The 20,194-nt window shown below is 41.7% G+C and overlaps 1 protein-coding gene across 3 annotated transcripts in view; it reads right to left on the reverse strand.

Annotated features, from left to right (window-relative positions):
* The window catches only part of prrc2c (proline-rich coiled-coil 2C), a 60,551-nt gene that overhangs the window by 16,726 nt on the left and 23,631 nt on the right, over positions 1 to 20,194 (reverse strand). For all 3 annotated transcript variants that reach the window (XM_031899937.1, XM_031899936.1, NM_203709.2), the window contains 9 exon segments: positions 16,141 to 16,627; positions 15,165 to 15,445; positions 14,723 to 14,969; positions 11,058 to 11,271; positions 7,635 to 9,935; positions 6,531 to 6,766; positions 5,644 to 5,795; positions 1,451 to 1,802; positions 173 to 258 (listed from right to left, as the gene is read on the reverse strand). In XM_031899937.1, the coding sequence (XP_031755797.1) occupies positions 173 to 258; positions 1,451 to 1,802; positions 5,644 to 5,795; positions 6,531 to 6,766; positions 7,635 to 9,935; positions 11,058 to 11,271; positions 14,723 to 14,969; positions 15,165 to 15,445; positions 16,141 to 16,627 (4,356 nt within the window).

Here is a 20,194-nt window from a genome sequence, read left to right on the forward strand (position 1 = left end):
CACTGAAAAATGCCAATATTTAAATAAAAAAGGGTCATTTGTAGAGTATCTTGGGGATGACGGGGGTATGATATAGCCAAGCCTATGCCTACACCTTTAAGATGAAAGAGAAACGAAGATGCAGTGAAGGATGCAACTTAAATTAGATCTTAGACCTGCTTAAGTACATTACCTCTTGATTTCCAGCAGCAACAAATCCTGTTAGAGGTTTATTCCATGCACTTGAAGACGGTGGCTGAGGAGGATTTATTGGGCCCACTGAAAATGCAAGTTTACAAATTTTAAATATCGCCATAGATATTTTGTATTCAAATTTATTGTCAAGCTTATTGGAACTTACTAGTTAAAAACACCAAAAACACTAGTGCTAAATGGATTTCAAGCCATTTAATGCAAGCACCCACTCAAAAGAGTATAAATTTACCTTCATGCTTATAACTTGCGGAGTGGTGTAAATTTATAATTTGTAAATTGGCCGTGGTTTCTACAATCATGCCAACTTTTTTTAAAAAAAAGAATACTTAAGAATATGGTGAACTTGAACAAATTTTTGCCAAATCAAATCACTGTTTGCTTCTTGGAAACAGATTGCGGCCAATACATAGTCAAAAAGCATATGTCATTACAAGCGAGGATGGTCGGATATCCATATCCTTGTTTCAGCGGGTCATCCAGTTAAACACAAAAGAGGAACTCTTTCAGGGTGGTCAATGTCCGTGAGTACACTAATCAGTGGTGATTTGTACCCTGTGTTTTCAGACAGAGACAGCAATTCACAATGCAACTGCTTGCAGATAAGCCATTGTTTCTCCTACTCAGAGTAACTGGAGGAGTCATGGCCGGACTTGGGTTTTTACTATTGAGCACTATTCTTCTATCTACAAGGTGGAAGCATTTTTAGCAATGCAGGTGTCAGAGTACTGTTATCTTGTTACCTTCCCATTGTTTTGCTGCTGGAGGTGGGAGAGAGGAGGCATCACTCCAATTTCTAGTGCACCATTAATAAGTGAATAGGTTTAGCAGAGCACAAGTCACATTGTTGGGGGCACATGGGAAACCAAGAATATGGCTAGCTCCAAGCCAGATTCAAAATGAAATATTAAAGAATATGTTTACTGTTTGGAAAAATGGATTCCAATGCAGGACACTGCTGAAGGAGCTCTATTAACAGAAACATTTTGTAAAAAATGACAGAATCCCTTTAACTTTCCTGCGATAAAGGTATTTAAGACTACTGTGTGAATTCTGAGATAAAATAAAAGACAGACTGGCAATATTGCCATTTTTAGTCAGAGCAGAAGGCTGGGTACTTCCAATGCAATCAAAAAGTGATTAATAAATTGTACTCCCCATGCTCTATCTGGCACATACAGCCAAGACAGCACCTTTAATTGGCTTAAAGCCAAGAACTGAGTTTATTAATTTTAGACGTTGTTTAGTGGTCACTTACATTTTTTGGATAAATCACTGAGGACATTTGGGGCAGATATCTTATTTTCCCAAAGTTCGGTTCCCAGAGCACTTGGTTGTTGAGTAGGAGGTGGTGGTGCCTTAACAGATCCTGTAAATTCTGTGCCATTCGCTGGAGTGTTTGTAGGAGGCTGGGACTGAACAGGTGGCTGAGGCTGGCTTTGAGTTAACGCAGTAGGAATTGGTTGGACTCCACTAGGCTGAGATGCCAACACAGTTGACTGGGCCTGCAAAGCTGCTGCTGCTTGCTGCTGCTGCTTTTTTGCGAATCGTGGTGGCAACTTAGAATTTTGTCCTCTTCCTTTTTCACTAGAACCTTTCTTATTCCATATCTGAAATAAAACAATAACAAAAGTTAAAATAATTGCAAAACATAACTGGCAAAGTGAGAGGTTTCCACTGCATAGGAAATTAATCTACTGCATTCACACATTAATGCATTAAAGGGGAATTTTATGTTCAAAATAACTTCTTGTACAATGTAAATAGAAAAAAAAAAAAAAAAACCAACTGCAGATTGTCTTTTAATCTATCTGCCATTCTCTACCTGGTTGCCACCGTCAGATGTCCAACAAACAGAGACAGCATTTTTATTATAATTTCTTATTATCGATATCATTCGACCACATCTCTTGTTCATTTTTCAGAATGCCACTCAGAAACCCTATCAACTAAATAATAGTTTTGATTCCAGAAGCTCTTTACCTATGACTTGACCCAGAAAAAAAATAATTACCGTATATACTCGAGTATATGTAACTGTGTGCTGTTGCTCGTTGTGCATTACAGATCCACACAACACAGTCATCAAGGAATGCGCAGCAAATGCTTAATATATAACGGTCTCCCTCTTACTGACATCTGAATCTGTGCAGTTGTAATGCACTTGTTGCACGCACCACCCCCCCGCACGGACGTGTGTGCGTGCGCATGTGCACCGTCCATGGTCGCCGGTTCAGAGGAAACAAGTATGAGATACTTTCACTTTTGTACTACATTCCATCAGCTTTTTTTATGAGGAGAATTTACAGGGCATCTAGGTTTCATGACATGCTGCTGAAAATCCCAAGAACCTTTGTCAGTCACAACTCAAAGGAGACATATGTTCCCATAACATCAAAATGAACCTCGGCTTCAGAATGCCTGTCACTATTGGCAACCACATAGCCTATTCATTTCATGTCCTGTCTCACTCTGCTCCGCTGATCACAATATGTATATTTTTTAATGCGACGCGCCATAATGGGATGTGCACACAGCACTAATATGATGAGAGCGCACACAGCATATGAGTGAAGCACACGATTGATACGATAGGAGCTCACACAGCAGGATGGAAAGTACTTGATAATTAGTATGGCAGCTTCCTTAGCCTTCCCAAACTTGCTTTTGTTTGCTGCTGTAGCATTTTTCTTTCCCTAAAGTTATCTATTATTTATTTATTTATCTGTTATTTGATTATTGAAACTTAACAGTAGCGGCTGCATTTCCCACCCTAGGCTTATACTCAAGTTAATAAGTTTTTCCAGTTTTCTTAGGAAAAATTAGGTACCTCGGCTTATATTCGGATCGGCTTATACTTGAGTATATACGGTATCTATTTCTTTGCTCTGCCCTCAAGCCCGACATCACAGCTGTATGCTTAGTGGAGCAGCAATAAGAGAAGGGTTGAGGAAGTCATAAGTCATTCGACTGGATATAAATACACTCATTTTACTGGATTGGTTGACAATTCAAAGGCTCAAGAAAAGTCACAGCATAATACACCTCATAATAGCTCTTCAACTGTCTCAGAAACTTGCTGCTACACAGCTAAATCTTGTGAACAAATCTATATAATGTGTTTTAAGTGTTTTTTAGGCTTTGCATAGTATAAACTTAAAAAGGAAAGGTAGTAAAGCAAGAAAACAAGAGTAAAGAGTCTCAAGGACCTCAATATGAAAGACTTGAGAGTCTTTGACTCTCAAAAAACTTAAAGGCAGGGTAGGGAAGGCAGAGTATGGTACACACAAAGGCAGGGTAGGGCAGGCAGAGTATGGCACACAGGCAGGGTAGGGCAGGCAGAGTATGGCAGGTTTTTGCTGTACTACAACCATTAATATGGGTATGGTCATGTGATAACATGGGTGTGGTTTCAAGTGGGTGCGGTTTCAAAAAGGGGAGTGGTCAAAACTGGCTTCCATTATTGGCCCTCCACCACATAGGTCGGAAAAATTCCGGCCCTCGGTACAACAGAAGTTGGACAGCACTGTCATTGACTATGTTAATGGTTTCCTACAATCTATGCTTTGCCATGTTGCCTGTCCACACTCACAGTTGCAAAATAAAAAGGTCTAGCATAAACTAGAAAGAACTAGTACAACCTTTTGGAATGCTTGCGTGTGTTCAAAAATTAAAAGGTAACAAATGCCTAACCTCTGTACGCCGGTAACAAAGTCACCAGACAGGTGGCTCTGGCACAGGTTTGCAGACGGCTCCTGAGTGGGACTTACAGCTATCTGGAGGTATTCCAAAACTTGCTGCATCCCCCAGAAAGGTATTGGATGGGTTAGATGAGCCTAAAACCAAATCTAAAACTACCAGAACTTTCACTTCTGATGACCATGAACCGGAAGAGGACTCCCTTATGGCTTCCGTATTGGAAACCTTAAAAACTCTCAGACTCTGGGAGCTCATCTGAGCATCCCAACCTCTCTTTAAGACGCAAAAGACATCTCCAGTTTTCCCCAATCATTCTCACCTAGACTCTATTATTCAGAATGAATGGGACTCTCTGGAGAAAAGCTATGAGCTTAACATAGGTTTTCAATGTCTGAACCCCTTCCCTCCAGACACCACAGAAAAGTGGTCCAACACACCATCAGTAGATTCACCGGTATCACACCTATCTAAACACGCAACATTACTATTCTTTGATACTATGGACAAAAAATAAACTTGAGGGACCACTTCAGCTTTTTCCACTTCTGGGGTGGCTCTTCACCCCATATTTACTGCTGCTTGGGATAACAGAATGGCACAGGCCTGGTCTGAAACACTCCTGGAGGGGATTTTTCAGGCATTCCTCAACATTAATTTGGCCACTTAGATCAAAGACAACTGCTACATTTGCGAGGCAGCACTAGATGCTGCAGAATCTAGTAGCGTTTCTGCTTATCTGTAGCAGCCCAAAGAACCTAATGGCTAAAGTTGTAGTTGGCTGACATGTCCCCCAAAAAGTTTCTCACTTCACTGCCTTCAAGGGAAAACTTTTGTTTGGTACGGAATCGGACAAAATTATAATATTGCTCTGTATTCTCAGATCCGCAAACTTTTTGTCCTTCCTTTAGGACCAAGTCAGGGTCAGCTGGCTGCTAAGACCACCAAAGCCAGCTGAAGGAAACTATCCGTAGAGTGTATGTGGCCCAGGGTCAACCTGCCCCACTGGGGGTTCAGGCACATTGAACCAGCGCAGTCAGTGCCTCCTAGGCCCTCAGGAACTAAGCCTTGGTAGAACATATATGCAAAGCGGCCACATGGTCTTCAATCCATTCCTTTGAAAAATTCTACAGCTTCAACGTGTTTGCAGACTGAAAGTTCTGCAGGTGGCAGTAGTCTAGCCAAGAGACCGCTTCCTGCACACCCTTCTGGCCTAGGGGTTGGCTTTGTTATACCACCATTGGTCCTGCGTCCCCAAGGAGATTTTAAAGAGGAGATTTAGGGATACTTACCATTAAATAATTTTTTCTCTAATCTCTTGGGGGACAAAGGTCATCCCGCACCTGAAAGTGGAGTCTATTATCCTTATTCATGGTTATCTGTGAATAGTTTGATTCTAGTACTAGTTCATATATTACATTCCCTCCCGGTCTTTGCTATTCAAAACTGGCTCCAAACTAGCTGAGCTAGGGGTGTAGCTGAGAGGGGGAAGCTCTTTTTTTTATAGTGTCCTGCCTCCTAGTGGCACAAGCTATACCCCATTGTTTCCAGACAAGATTAGAGAAAAGGATTTAACTATCACTAAATCGTCTTCACTAGTACACACTATTTAGTATGCAGCTGCAGGCTGCCATATAATTAAGATGTATGTGGCAGCCTGCAGCTACGTACTAAATGGATAGTGACTACATAAGATGCATGCACAAATAAATAAAATTAACAGTGCGACTGTGCATTATGCATCTTTACACATACCTGTACAGTTTGCTCCTCTTTCTTTCTGCGTTCTTCATCCTGTAGTCGCTTCTGTTGTTTCTTAGAGACTACTTCGGTAAAGCCATCATTAAGATTAGATTGAGAGTCTTCAAGTGTGGTTACTTCAGGATGATCGTCAATAATCACAACACCTGAAAAGCAGATATATCATTAACGTTGCACAACTGCTCTGGATACAAACTGTAAAAAGGTTGCATGTGTAATATTTTGAAATTACTGGTAAACTGATTCAAAGTTATTCTACAAGGTACTCTACAGTATTTCCACAGGCAAAATCCATAAAGCAGATTCTATGTGGCAAATCAAGAAAAAAAGAAACATGATCAGTATTTTCTGCAGTATACCTTCTAGCTAAAGGGATAAAGGTGCAGTTCACCTTGTTATTATGCCTCAACATAAACTAATATTGATATATAGTACTGCTGTCAAACCTTAAGTAAACACCTTTTATTCTAACAGCTAATCTAATCACTTTAATTATATCTAGTGCTACCTATATTGTGGCAAGACTGATATAGCTGGAAGACACCAAATTGCTAATACCAAAAAAATACATAACATGCACTTGTAAGATTGCAGCTGCATACTAAATGAATAATTAATAATAACTATAAGCCAAATAGCCACTGTTTCTTCATTACAATTGCAGACCTCAAGAATGATTTTATAAATGTTTGTATTAATTGTTTAACAAATATATGGTGTTATATATTTAAAGACTGTATTTAGAAGTGGCGGTAAATTAGGGCTGTACAATTATGTTTGAATTGCTGGTATATTAACTATGCAGCCAATCAGCAGAAAACATGAATAAGTTAATATGTGTTTAGTTGCAGGGAGGTTTTTATATAATTAGACGAACATACTTGCATAGTTGTTAAGGTCAAACTGTGACAAAGCATCAACTTTTTCTTTTGGCTTTTTTGCTGCTGGTTTAGGTTCTTCTTTCTTTTTACCAGCAGTTTCCTTAACTCCTTTCTGTTGTGCAGGGGCACTTCCAACATCTTCGGCATATGGGTGATACTGGTGGTAATGATGCCCATTGCTGCTGACACTAGAAGGATCTGCTGTAACCATTACAGGTGTCTGGTCATCTATTGGCCTACAAAGAGAATGTGTTTAGTAGCTGTACTGATTTTAAGTGATATAGACACTAAACTGGAAACCAATACTACTAATTGCATATTACAAGGCAAAGAAAATACAGATAAAAGGAAACAATTGGTTTATACATATCAGCTCCTTGGCCATTCCTGCCCCAGGAACCACTTCTTTCCACTTCAGACAACTTTGGGAAACAGAAGCGATGCATATTTAATCCCACTGGCGATATACATTCTTGTAAATTCCAGTGGGTTACCAGAAGCAGTAGAAAAAAAAAATATTCTCTTCTAATGCAGGGAGCACAATCACTCTACACAAGCAAGGTGGGCCCTCCTCACTCCTGCAATGCTAATGAATTAAGCATGGGGTGGGTAAGTGTTTACTGGTTTAATTTGCCCTTTAAAGGATCATACAGGCTCTAAAGACAAACAGGGAGACAGCTATAAATAATGCTATTTTTCTTTAATACTTTTAAATGGGAAAAAAAACTAAGAAAACATTCGTATATTTTTAGCCTCAGGAAAAAAATCCAGCTAGTCTGGGTAGGAAGACTTAAAGATACACATATAGTAGAAGCTTGTGTTTAAACTCTATTTTACAAACATGAATATTCAAACAAGTTTTTTTTTTTTTTTTTTTTATAGAAAAGCATTCTTGTTGGGGGAGGAGACATGACAGCATGGTTATTCAGTGCTCACAAATCAGCAGCAGAATACAGATGAAGATCACTGTAGACATTTGGCTCAGATGACCCACCACATCCACAAGGTGTGTTAAAAAGAAGCCTTCTTTAAGTGCACTAAGCATAAAATTGTGTGGAGAAATGGACTTTACTAAACACAGCATATGCAGTTCTTTATTCTTACCCTTTTTTCCCTCTCTGCAAAGATGTGGCATTACGTCTTTCACCCCTTGGCCCTGAATAGTGTCTGCCAGGCTTGGGAGCCCCTGGATTGCCACGACGATTCTGACGTTCCATGCCAGGTCTCTGACTAGAAAAACTTCTTTTAGCACTCTCTCTTTTTGGAGGAGATTGAGTCAACCCATCTATTGCTTTTGTTGGTGCAGGTGACTGTGTATTTGTAGATGTTGCAGCTTTTCTTTCATCTCTCTCCCTTCTCTCATTGAAGTCACTACTTTCTGAGGCAGTTTCCCATTCCTCATTAGCCTGGTCAGATGAATTATGATTAGAAAGATCTGGAGTTTTGTTGCCTGAAAAATCTGAAGGAAGATCATGAGTGGTACTTGAAGCTGAAACTCCTTGATTGGAAGCTCCTGTAGCTTCTATGGATTTGCCGACATCTTCTCGCTCTCGTTCTTTCAAACGCCTAAATCTTGGGGGTTTATCTTGTCTAGGTGGACGGGCAGGTCTTTGTCTTCTAGGCCTGTCTCTTACAGAGTCAAATTTTCTTTCAAATTTGACAGGTGTCCTTTTTTCTCCTGATGGTAATACTGACTCCTGATGCCTGCCTTCACTTTCATCCAAACGAGGTGCAATCGGCTGTTTGGGCTCTTGCTGTCTTGGAATCCACTGATTGTCTCTATAGCCAGTTCGTCGTGGTGGAGGAGGTCGTGTTGAACGCATACCAGACTCTCTACCTCCCCTTCTAAATCCTCCAGCTCCCCTTCCTCTTCTGGATGGCTCCCCTTTTGGTAGGAAGCCTGGTTTAGTTCTGGAATCCTCATCTCTACTAAATGGCCTTTCAGTCATTCGTGCATCTGCTCTAGTTCCTACTGTATCAGATTTTAAAGCAGTAACAGATTTAGGTGCCCTTTTCACTTCAGGTCGTTCTTCTCTACGAGTTTTGCTTCTGTTGCCGCTCTCCTTGTCAGAGAGAGGGGTATCACTAGCACTTTCCCGTCCTTCACTATCAGAATCGGTTTCAGAACCTCGCTGTCTACGCCTCTTGGGCATTACTTCAAAGTCTGAGCTTTCACTACGAGTTTCGCTTTCTTCTCTGCGCCTTAATGATCCAGATGGAACCTGCTCAGAACGAGGTTTGGTATCCCTATAATGAGGGTAGTCCCTACCCTGTCCTCTTCCTCCACGGCCCCTTCCTCCATAGGACCCTCTGTAACTTCTTCCTCTAGAATAATACTCTCCCCTGCCTCTTCCCCGATACCCTTGATCAGGAAACCAATCTCTGTCTCTAGCTTCTTTCCTATAAGCTCTAGGAGGAAGAATTGGTTCCCTCCTGTGTGGTACAGTTGAAAATGGTGGATGTGATCCTTGAGGTTTGGAATCTACTTTAGGTTTATCAGAGGGGTTGTCTTTACTGACAACCCGAACTATTTTTTCCTCCTTGCTTGGCTGATTTACTGGAGCAGGGTGAACTACAGGTTTTGGAACTGGTTCTGAAACGCTCTCAAGTGACTTTGTTTGCTCTGTGCTTAGTATACTGGTATTCCCCACATTTGGAAAAGTTGCTGGTTCTGAGCTTTGTTTATCATGTTCAGTTTTGTTAACTGCAGTATTAGCACTGTTGGCAGGTACAGCTGGAGGTTGCTTCCTCTCAACTTTATCTGGTTTTGATACTTTTTCATGCCCAGATTTCTCCTCCTCTTTTTCTTTCCTCAATTCACGTTCTTCTTTCATGTCCCTCAGAACTGGCTTTTTGATAGGTCCAGACCTCCTTACAGGTCTATCACTACCGTCCTCCCTACTTCGAGACCCAGGACGAGGACCCCACCTGGTTTCAGATTTTGGCTTATATGGCTTGTCTGTTTTTGAGAGCTCTAGGGGCTTAGGCCCCTGAAAATTCTGAAACCCCTCTTTTCGTTGTTTTTCCTCTACCCTATCATCTTTAATGTGCTCTGATGGTCTAATGATAGATTTAGATGGCAAAGGGTCCACTCTTCTTTCTTCTTGCTTTAGAGTGCGTGTAGACTCGCTAGAAAGACTTCTTGTCAATACAGGCTGAATCTCAGACTGGGGAACTTTGTCTTCAGAAGCCAATGGCTTTTCAGTTTGCTCAAATGATGAGACTAAAGTGTCTTGTTCTTGTGACTGAAGAATCGCTGATGGCTCAGAATGTTGGACTGGAGCAGAATGAAGATCAGGCTCTCTTGGCCTTGAGAAGAAATCGGATTTGTGCTGTGATTCAAATGAAGTATGTTCAATTGAGTAAGGTTCTGAACGGACTTCTTGCTCCACAGATGTTTCAGACCTAAGAAATGAACAAAGAACTTGATTAGTCTGCCAGGAAAACATTTTTACATGGTAAACGTGTAACGCACAAAAAATACCTGACAATTCATAAAAAAGGCCAGTTTAATTAAAAAAAGAGTTGTTTTTTTTTTAATTACATTTATAAATAATGTCGTTGGTATTCTAAAGTTGCAAAATCATTTGCAACTGGTCATTTTTTCCTGCCTGGCTGGCTGGTTACTAAGGGACCCTGACAAAAGTACAAGGTAGTAGTCTGAATCACAAAATCTTCGGAATAATCTTATAATTTACAGTTTATGCTTAAAAACTTCTGTAGTTTCTAGATATTGGAGTAAAACTCTGTCATCCCAGTGGCAAAGTAAATGTGCCAACTACAACCTCTTGGCTTTAAACCCCTAGAGAACCCATGCATTGACAGTCTATTAAAAAAAAATAAAAATAAATAAAATGCTTAAACTACCTGCCACATGCCCATGTGGGGTTCCATTGGGCAAGTTAATAGTTTTAGAGAGTGGATAAGGCAATTGGTTCACCCTCAGAGAATGTACCAGTATGCAAATTAATTCCTTGTGAAAAGGGCAGAACAATACATTTGTGAATTATAATATTTATTGTGACTTCTCATTTCTTTCACATAAAAGATACCTTTTCATACATTTTTATAGTTAGTCTCCCAGACTTCAAAACAACCCTATAATTCAATCATACCTGCCACCAGGTAGAGAGCCTTATCAAGAAAGTTTACAATTGATGGAATGAAAAAGGCTGCAGTTTACAAGTTACACCTGGTTACCATTCCCTCCCATAGGGTGTCATCTGCTTGCTAACCAAGAAAGAATTATATCTGCCACCGCAGGCTCAATAAAGCCCAACAAGGCCTGTAACTAGGAGAAAAAGATGGTGGGGAGCTACTGGGGACATATTTAGTGGCACAGATCTTTACTGCTTTACACCCAAAACACAATTCTGCCCTATTTCTTTCTTTTCTTTGTAAGCTTTGGTTCTCCTTTAAATAGAATAAAGGTATGAGGTAACGTCAGAGGACCAAACTTTTGTAACAGATGTGGGTTATACACTATAGTTATACTAAGCAACAATAAAAGTGGATGTCTATTAATACCTGTAATCGTCAGGTTCATCTGATGGTTTAGAGGGTACAGTAACCTGCTGTGTATCAGAATGGGAGTAAGGTTCTGATCCCCACATCATACGAGGCTCAGAAAGTGTGACACCATGGTCTCTTACTGAGCGAGCCATGTGTTCATATGGTTCAGAGGCAGCTGATGGACCCTCAATTTGATCACGTCGCATCAAGGGCTTTGGTGGTATCATTCCTGCACACAAAAAATGCTCTGTGATATCAATGACTTGCAAATCTAACATCACCACACTGAATACGTCTATACCAATTAATTTGTTTGGGAGGTTTAGATCACCTTTAAGATTAAATAAACAAAAGTAGCAACTCCCAGATGTTGCCGAGAGAGAGAGAGAATAATATATATATATATATATATATATATATATATACACACACACGCATATGTTATGTAGCACACCGCTACATAACATACCTCGGGTGCTCGGTAAAGGGTTCCAATAGTATAAAAAAGACCAGCAACTCTGGGATTTCTTGTGAAAAATCAAAACATGTATTCAAAGTAGCATAAACAGTAGCTGTTTATGCTACTTTGAATACACGTTTTGATTTTTCACAAGAAATCCCGGAGTTGCTGGTCTTTTTTATAATATATATATATATATATATATATATATATATATATATACTTCCTAGTGTGAAGCTCCACCCCTTTTCTTTGCTGAGCTCTGCTTCTCTGACTGTGAAGAGATGCCTACTGTGTATGCTTGCTGCCTCTGCTCCAAAGGAAATCAATCAGGCATCCACAGTAGACACCTTTGACCATCTTCACAATCAGAGAAAGAAGGAGAGCTTAGCAAAGTAAAGGGGGTAGTACTTCATGTTAGTGTAGGAAGTAGCTCAGAGAGCTGAAGTTGAGCTGCTTGTAATACAGAATCTGCATGGTATTAAGTGCTGAGAAGTGGTATGTTATTCTGGAGGCTCTATAGTGTTTTGGGGGCTTTTATGATTAAAAGCTTACTTATCCTTTAAGGCAGTGCTGTCCAACTGGCGGCCCGCGACCCCCCACCTGTCTGGCTGCTTTGATGGCTTACCTTTGAGTAAGCTTTAAATGGTATCAGTACTGAGATTAACTGACCCCCTGCATGGTTCTTACCTCAGATTCAGGCTGTAATCCCTCTGTATTGTTTAAAAATGTAATCCCCTGTGTTGTTCACACCTTCTAATCTCTGCATTGTTTACCCCCCCTGCAGTGTTCACACCTCAGGCTGTAATCACCCACATTGTTCTCCTGTTCACACCTCAGACATTGTATGTACTGCCTGGTCTATGCTGCCTGTGTGTAGAGTATTGCACACAGGCAGCATAGGGCAGGAAGGGTATGGCACACACAGGCAGCATAGGTCAGGGAGGATATGGCACACACAGGCAGGGTAGGGCAGGTAGAGTATGGCACACACAGGCAGCATAGGGCAGGGAGGGTATGGCACACACAGGCAGGGTAGGGCAGGCAGAGCATGGTACACAGGCAGCATAGGGCTGGCAGAGCTTGGCACACAGGCAGGGTAGGGCTGAGTATGGCACACACAGGCAGCATAGGGCAGAGTATGGCACACACAGGCATCATAGGGCAGGCAGAGTATGGTGCACACCGGCAGCATAGGGCAGGCAGAGTATGGCACACACAGGCAGCATAGGGCAGGCAGAGTGCTGCCTGTGTGTGCCATACTCTGCCTACCCTATGCTGCCTGTGGGAGGTGAACCTGGCAGGGGTTTGTTTTGGGAGTTTGTTAGCAGTTGGAAATAGCGATGAAATGGTCCCTAAGGTGTGTAATTATATGCTGGGGGTTGCTGCGCTATCCGCAGGGGAGGAGGAGGCATATGGATTTAAGGGTATGTCTTAATATGACATAATAGAATTCTTTCACATATGAATGAGGACGAAGCATTTGGGTTTTTGCTGCACTACCACCATAGTGATAAAATGGGTGTGGTTTGAAGTGGGTGTGGTTTAAAGGGGGAGTGGTCAAAACTGGCTTCCATTAGCAGCCCTCCACCATGTATGCGAGAGAAATTCCGGCCCTCGGCACCGCAGAAGTTGGACAGCACTGCTTTAAGGAATATTACACACTCAACAACCTCAAGCCTATTTAAATGGTTGTGTCCTTCAGCTGCAAACACTGGCATGGTTTTTAACAAGGAGTGAAAAGTCACAAAACACTATCCGGAATAAAAACAGGTGCACAAACAAACAAGAAAAAAAAAAAAAAACAACAGCATACATCCCTATAATGTCTCTCATCCATATGAAGGTATAAAGGCAAAGTATTCCAGCTGGGCTCTTTTGCCATTTTCAATTACACAGCCTTTTACTAGTAACTTTCAAATAAGGGGCCGCCTGCCAATGTCCAAGCAAGGAAAATGGAACTATCTGGACAAGTATGCAACATCTGTAGGACCATCATGCGGTTCTGTGGGATTGCAGTTGATCACATGTTTAAAAAATGTAATCTGCTGTACAAAGAATTGGCTAGTGGCTATTCCCACGGGTGCAAAAATAAACATAATAAACAATGATGATCATTTGCGTATAATGGTCTCTACATGTGTCTTAAAAGAGGCAATTCTCAGTATTGTCTCTGGCAGGGTATTTTCTTGTGTTTAGTAGCCTTGACAAATAATTGCTACTAAGTAGCGGTGTGTTTTCACCCTAACCATGACCAACTGACAAGAGAAACTTATCTGAAACCAACAAAATTGGAATGAATTTGAATATTTTACATTAATTTCAGTATGAGTGCAAAGCTACAAACTTTTGCACATCTAATGTAAATATTCAAGACAGCTGCTGCAACTCAGGCTATCAAGCACACAGCAGTGGTCATGTAAGGCTATGACAAAAAACGTGTTAGGAGAAGGAAAGGTAAAAACTAAGTAAGCTTTATCAGAAAGGTCTATGTAAAACAGCCATAAGCACTCACAGAAACGCTGCACTGACTTCTCTGTAAAAAGATTAGTTGTGTCTGTTTTCCTCTGCCACAGACACGCAGCTTTAAGCTTCCTGCTCTCTCCTGCTCCCCCCTCCCTCAAGAATGCTAAGAACTCACTCCCTCCCTTAGGAATGTGGATCTGAGCCAATCAGCAGGAAGCTGACTCAGTCTTACTAACTGAGCATGTCCCGGTGTCTGTGCAGGAGTGAGGCATTATGGGAACTTTCTTTACACAGCTCAGCATTTTTTCTTCCTGTTTGGCTTCAGATCTTCTGAACAGGAGAAATATGGGGAGACTTCTGGGCACTATTGAGATAACTGAAGGTATGCCTGCAGCTTGAGATTAACTCTTTACTAGCCTTTCCTTCTCCTTTAAGCTGCATTGTGCTGCTGTAGCTGTCAGTGTGTACTGATCTGGTCAAATAACCTTATATAAACAGAATGGTCTGCTGTATTTAGCTTCACTGTGAATGCCATGCTTCTTGTAGTCTGTTATACTTTCACAGGATCACTAACCTTTATTACATAATAGGTTTCTGATTATAGGAAACCCCCCTTGTTGCTCTAGTCTGTGCTCCTATCAGCTTAAACCCCTTACAAAGAGCATAAAGGTACTAAACGTAAAATTATACATCAGAAATCAGAGAGATCTGTCTAAAACAAATCTACATAAGAAAAAAAAATCTGCCAAATTACCAGGATGCATTGGTGGCATGTCCATGGTAGGTCGGCCAGACATCATTCTAGGATCCATATAAGGCTGCATCATAAGCCAACGAGGATCAAAACCCATGGAAGCCAAATGCTGAGGGTGTGGTTGAATAGGCTGATACAGAGGCCTGTGCTGTGGTGGGGGAACAGGACTTGTGGATGCCTGGGACTGAGTTGGCTGTGAAAGCACACCTTGTTGCTGTTGTTGCCACTGTTGTTGTTTCATCTGCTCCTGAAAATATATAAGCATTAGTACCACTAACAAAAGTGGTTAAACTTATACAAGGCTTTTTTTTTTTATCACATAATTGTAATTTAGCCAACATCATGATTTTACTACCTAGTATCTGCATTATACATACAATGTATGTATTATTATTATTATAAACTCCAAATATGCTTTTTATTGAAACACAAAATAAATTACCTGTTGTCTCTGAAATCTTGGCGGTAAAGACTTTTGAAACTGTTTTGAGTATCCAGAAGAGACTGCTGGTCGAGGCTGAGCTCCAGTCTCTGACTCATTTTCATGTGTCATAACAGCTGTTGGACCTGGTGAAGGGGATGGCGGGAGGACAGTGGAAGATGTAGCAATAGAAGGAGGCTGTAGGATTGAAACTGCTGAATTCATCTGGATAGGTAATGCAGGTGGTGTACTCTCCCTCTCACTGGAAACACTGCCTTTTCTTGTAAACAGCTGTTGTTCTACTGTTAAGCAATAAGCATACACATCAATATACTCAGAACATAAAGTCCACTTCAGTTTATTGAATTTCCTTATAAACAGGGCTTATATAAAAAAGGGAGATTCATATTTAAAGGAAATTATGCATTTGTATTATATCTTTAATAGTAAACGTTAATCATACTTCTGAACCATCAGGTTTTGAATTCTAAAATATCAAAACTTACACTTCCCCACGGCATAAATAATGGGGTTTAAATTACAATTTAATAAATAAAAAAAGTCCACTGTATATGGAAACGCTGCTTAGAATCACATCTTTCATTGTGGAAAATCTCACCTTCTTCAAATTAGGAAACTCTTCAGAGCATAATTTCATACCCTTGAATCACACTTTCCCATTGTGGAAGGTACCATTCTCAAGAAAGAACCTACCAAACTGGTATCAAATCTCAACAATAACATGACTACACAAAGTTTTGTATCAGCCCAGTCATACTAGGGGGAAATTCAGTCCCACATTGTCCCAAGACAAGTGAAAAGAAGCAAAAAGATCTAGGCAGGTGAATATTGCCCTTGTAAAGGGGACTGAGATTTCTCGAATAACTGTGGTGCAAATGCAATGCTTTGATAAATACAGATATGCTCAGTTAAATGAATCTAATAAAAAAAAGGGGCTGTTAATACCACTCACTCCCAATAAACTAATCTGACCAACCTTGATCAGTCTCTCGCTCATCCAAAGCATTAACACTTCCACTTTCCTGTGGAGGTTCTGCTTCAGGTTGTGCAATTTCTTCCTCATAATTTCCTTCCTGAACAGATGTATCCTCTCCCTCTGGACTTGTCTCTTTAATAGGTTCATCTTCAGTAATTTTCTCCTCTTCTAAAGAGGGTTCAAAAGTTGATTTTTCAGGAACAGATATCTCTTCTGGAGCTTTGTCTAGTTGAGTTTTCTCAGAGGACCCTGTACTTGTGGAAGCTGCAAACTTTTCATCCAGACGTTTCAACTTCTCTGCACAGGCAGCTTTCCTCTGCTCTTCCATGCGGCGCTCTTCCTCTTCACGTCTCTTCCGAGCTCTTTCAACAGCAGCTGAAACCTCAGCCTGTTGCCGCCGTCTCTGTTTCCATAGTTCATCCTCACTGGGTCGAGGGGGCAAGGTTGCCTGTCTTCCAGCAGCACCAGTACGGCTTTGAGAAGGTTGCTAGAACAGAAGGGATGTTAAATTGGCTTTTATGTATATTATCCTACATGTACATCATTAGCGTTAGAAATCTGTTATTTAAATCCAGATCTTTCAAACAACCACTACTTTGTTTTTGGATTGTAGTTCCACCCTCTAACTTCGCTTGTCATCAAGGCATTAAGTCGAACCTTTATATTGGCTCATTGAGCCAAACACTCTAATCTAATTCTAATAATTAGAAGTGAACTAATATGTCAGCTGCTGACCATTAACAAACACTAGCCAGAAAACAAACAAGAAAAAAGCACCAATATGAATGGTGGTACACGCTGAGATATTTCATGCAACATTAGTCAAAAGGGATCACATACGTCCTCTCTCTAACAGGTAATAGCTTAATTTACTCAGCTTTTCTTAAGAAATATACAGCAGATGAAGCTAGAGCTGGGCGGTATGACCAAAAATTTATATCACGGTATTTTTCAAAAAAGGGATTTCTTACTTACCGTAAAATCCTTTTCTCTCTAGTCCTATGGGGGACACAGGACCTCCCTCCCGGAAAACAAGGGAGAGTTTCTCTTCTTCTCAGCCAAGTTTATTATGGTTAGTATGTTAGTTTGCTCGGTTCTTGTTACATAACTGAGTTCCTGGTGGGAGAAGGGCATTATATAGGGGAGGAGGAGGAGAATTCAACTCTGTTTAAGTGTCCTGCCTCCTGATGGGAGGGGATTTAACCCCATGGTTCCTGTGTCCCCCATAGGACTAGAGAGAAAAGGATTTTACGGTAAGTAAGAAATCCCTTTTTCTCATACGTCCTGGGGGACACAGGAACCATGGGGACATACCAAAGAGTCCCCCTAACAGGGAGGGAGAAAACAGATAACTAAGGTAAGAAAAGTAATAACTCCTTTTTTAAGATACTACTGCTTGTAGTACCTTGCGCCCAAATGCCGCCTGGGCGGAGGCAAATGTATCAAATCTATAGAACTTCGTAAAAGTATGTGCAGAGGACCAGGTTGCCGCCTTGCACAGTTGTTCAGCAGATGCCATGTTCCTGCAAGCCCATGAAGCACTGACTGCTCTTGTAGAGTGGGCTGTGATTCGAAATGGAGGAGACTCGTTCAGGGAAATATATGCCTGACGTATTGACTCCTTGATCCATCTAGCGATCGTGGCCTTAGACGCCGGTAGTCCTTTTCTGCTGCCAGACGGGATGACAAAGAGATATTTTGACTTGCGAAAATGTGCTGTGCGGTCTACATACGTATGCAGAGCTCGTACTACATCCAGATTGTGTAGCTTGGTCTCTTTATCATTCTTGGGAGAGCTACAGAATGAGGGAATCACTATTTCCTCGTTCAGATGAAAGGGTGATACCACTTTTGGTAGAAAGGAAGGTACCGTTCTCAAAACTGCCTTTTCTTCATGAAAGATGAGGTACGGAGATTCACATGACAACGCACTCAGTTCCGAAATTCTGCGGGCGGAGGAAATCGCCATCAAGAATACCACTTTCCAAGTAAGCCATCGTAATTCCACGATGGATAATGGTTCAAAGGGGGAATTAATCAAAGCCGAGAGGACCACATTAAGATCCCAAGGTGGAACTGGTGATTTCACTGGTGGTACAATGTGAGCTACACCTTGTAAGAATGTCCTTACGTCTTCCTGAAGAGCAAGTCGCGACTGAAGTAGCACTGAAAGAGCAGATACCTGGACCTTAAGAGTCCCCAGACTTAGCCCTTTCTGCAGACCTTCCTGCAAAAACTGAAGAACTGTAGGAATCTTCGCCCTTTGGTAAATTATGTCCCTATCTACACACCATTCCATGAACAGTTTCCAAATCCTATGGTATGCTTTGGAAGATACCTTTTTCCTGGCTTCTAGCATGGTTTGTGCCACATCCGACGAAAAACCTTTCGTGGTCCAGATTAGCTTTTCAATTTCCACGCCATCAAATTGAACATTCCTGGATTGGGGTGTAGTATGGGACCCTGACTCAGAAGATCTAGTCGTTGTGGTAGTCTTATGGGAGATTCTACTGATAGATTCATTAGAGGTGTAAACCACGACCTTCTTGGCCAATGCGGTGCTATTACAATGAATGTACCCCTTTCTTGTCTTATTCTCTTTAGAATGCGAGGCAACATCGCTATTGGTGGGAATACATATGCTAGGGAGAACACCCATTCTGCTGTCATCGCATCCGCATCCTCTGCTAGCGGGTCCCTTGCCTTTGCTATGAATCTGTCCGTCTTGCGGTTGTGGCGCGATGCCATGAGGTCTAGGTCTGGTTGACCCCACTTTGTCGTGATGTAGTCGAAGACCTCTGTGTTCAGTTCCCATTCTGTTGGGTCCACGTAGTGCCGACTTAGAAAATCCGCTTCCCAATTTACCACTCCTGGAATGTGAACTGCTGAGATCTGGGTTACCCTTGTCTCCGCCCATCGAAATATCTTGCTTATCTCGCTTGCTGCTGCAACGCTCTTTGTCCCTCCTTGTCGGTTCAGATATGCTACCGCCGTAGCATTGTCCGACTGGATTCTTACGTCTTGGTCCACTAGTTGTTCCTCCCAGTGAACCACTGCTCTGAAAATCGCTCTGATTTCCAGTATATTTATCGGGAGTGTCCCTTCCGATTCGGACCATAGTCCCTGGGCAATCTGAGTCTTGAAGGTTGCTCCCCAGCCCGATAAGCTGGCGTCCGTCGTTATCACCTGCCATCTTGGTTCCTCCAGCGACCGTCCCTGAGAAAGGTTTGCTGGAATTGTCCACCACTCCAGTGACTTCCTTGTTATGGCATGGAGGTCTATTTTGTGGGACAAGCACTTGTGCCTCTTCCACTCTGATATTATGCATTGTTGAAGTGACCTGGTATGAAACTGTGCGAATCGAACAGCCTCTGTCGACGATACCATCACGCCCAGTACCTTCATGCAGTGGCGAATCGATGGTCTTTGAGTTGTCTTTAGTTCCTGAACCAGTGATATGAGTTTTTGTACCTTCTCTTCTGGTAGGAGTACCCTCCCCTGATGGGTGTCGAATATGAACCCCAGAAAGGGCATTCTCTGAGACGGAATCAGGAATGATTTTTGTCTGTTGATCGTCCATCCAAATTCTTGTAGGGTTTGCATGGTTTGTGTTATGTCCCTCTCCGCCTGATGGCTCGATCGAGCCTTTATCAAAAGATCGTCCAAATATGGAGTGATACACACTCCTTGGACTCGGAGGTGGGCTGCCATTGTGGACATGATCTTTGTGAAAATTCGGGGAGCCGATGAGAGCCCGAAGGGTAAGGCAGTGAATTGAAGGTGTTGACCCTGGAAGGCAAATCGAAGATATGCCTGGTGAGGAGGGAATATGGGAACATGAAGGTACGCGTCCTTCATGTCCAGAGATGTCAAAAATTCGCCCGGTTCCATTGCTCGTATTACTGAGCGCACTGACTCCATCTTGAATCTCCGATAAACAATCCATTTGTTCAGATGTTTGAGGTCGAGAACTGGGCGGAATGTTCCTTTCTTCTTTGGAACTATGAACAGATTTGAGTAAAAACCTGTGAATTGTTGAGATGGTGGGACTGGT

This window comes from Xenopus tropicalis, chromosome 4 (genome assembly GCF_000004195.4).
Source record: "Xenopus tropicalis strain Nigerian chromosome 4, UCB_Xtro_10.0, whole genome shotgun sequence".
Taxonomy (NCBI): domain Eukaryota; kingdom Metazoa; phylum Chordata; class Amphibia; order Anura; family Pipidae; genus Xenopus; species Xenopus tropicalis.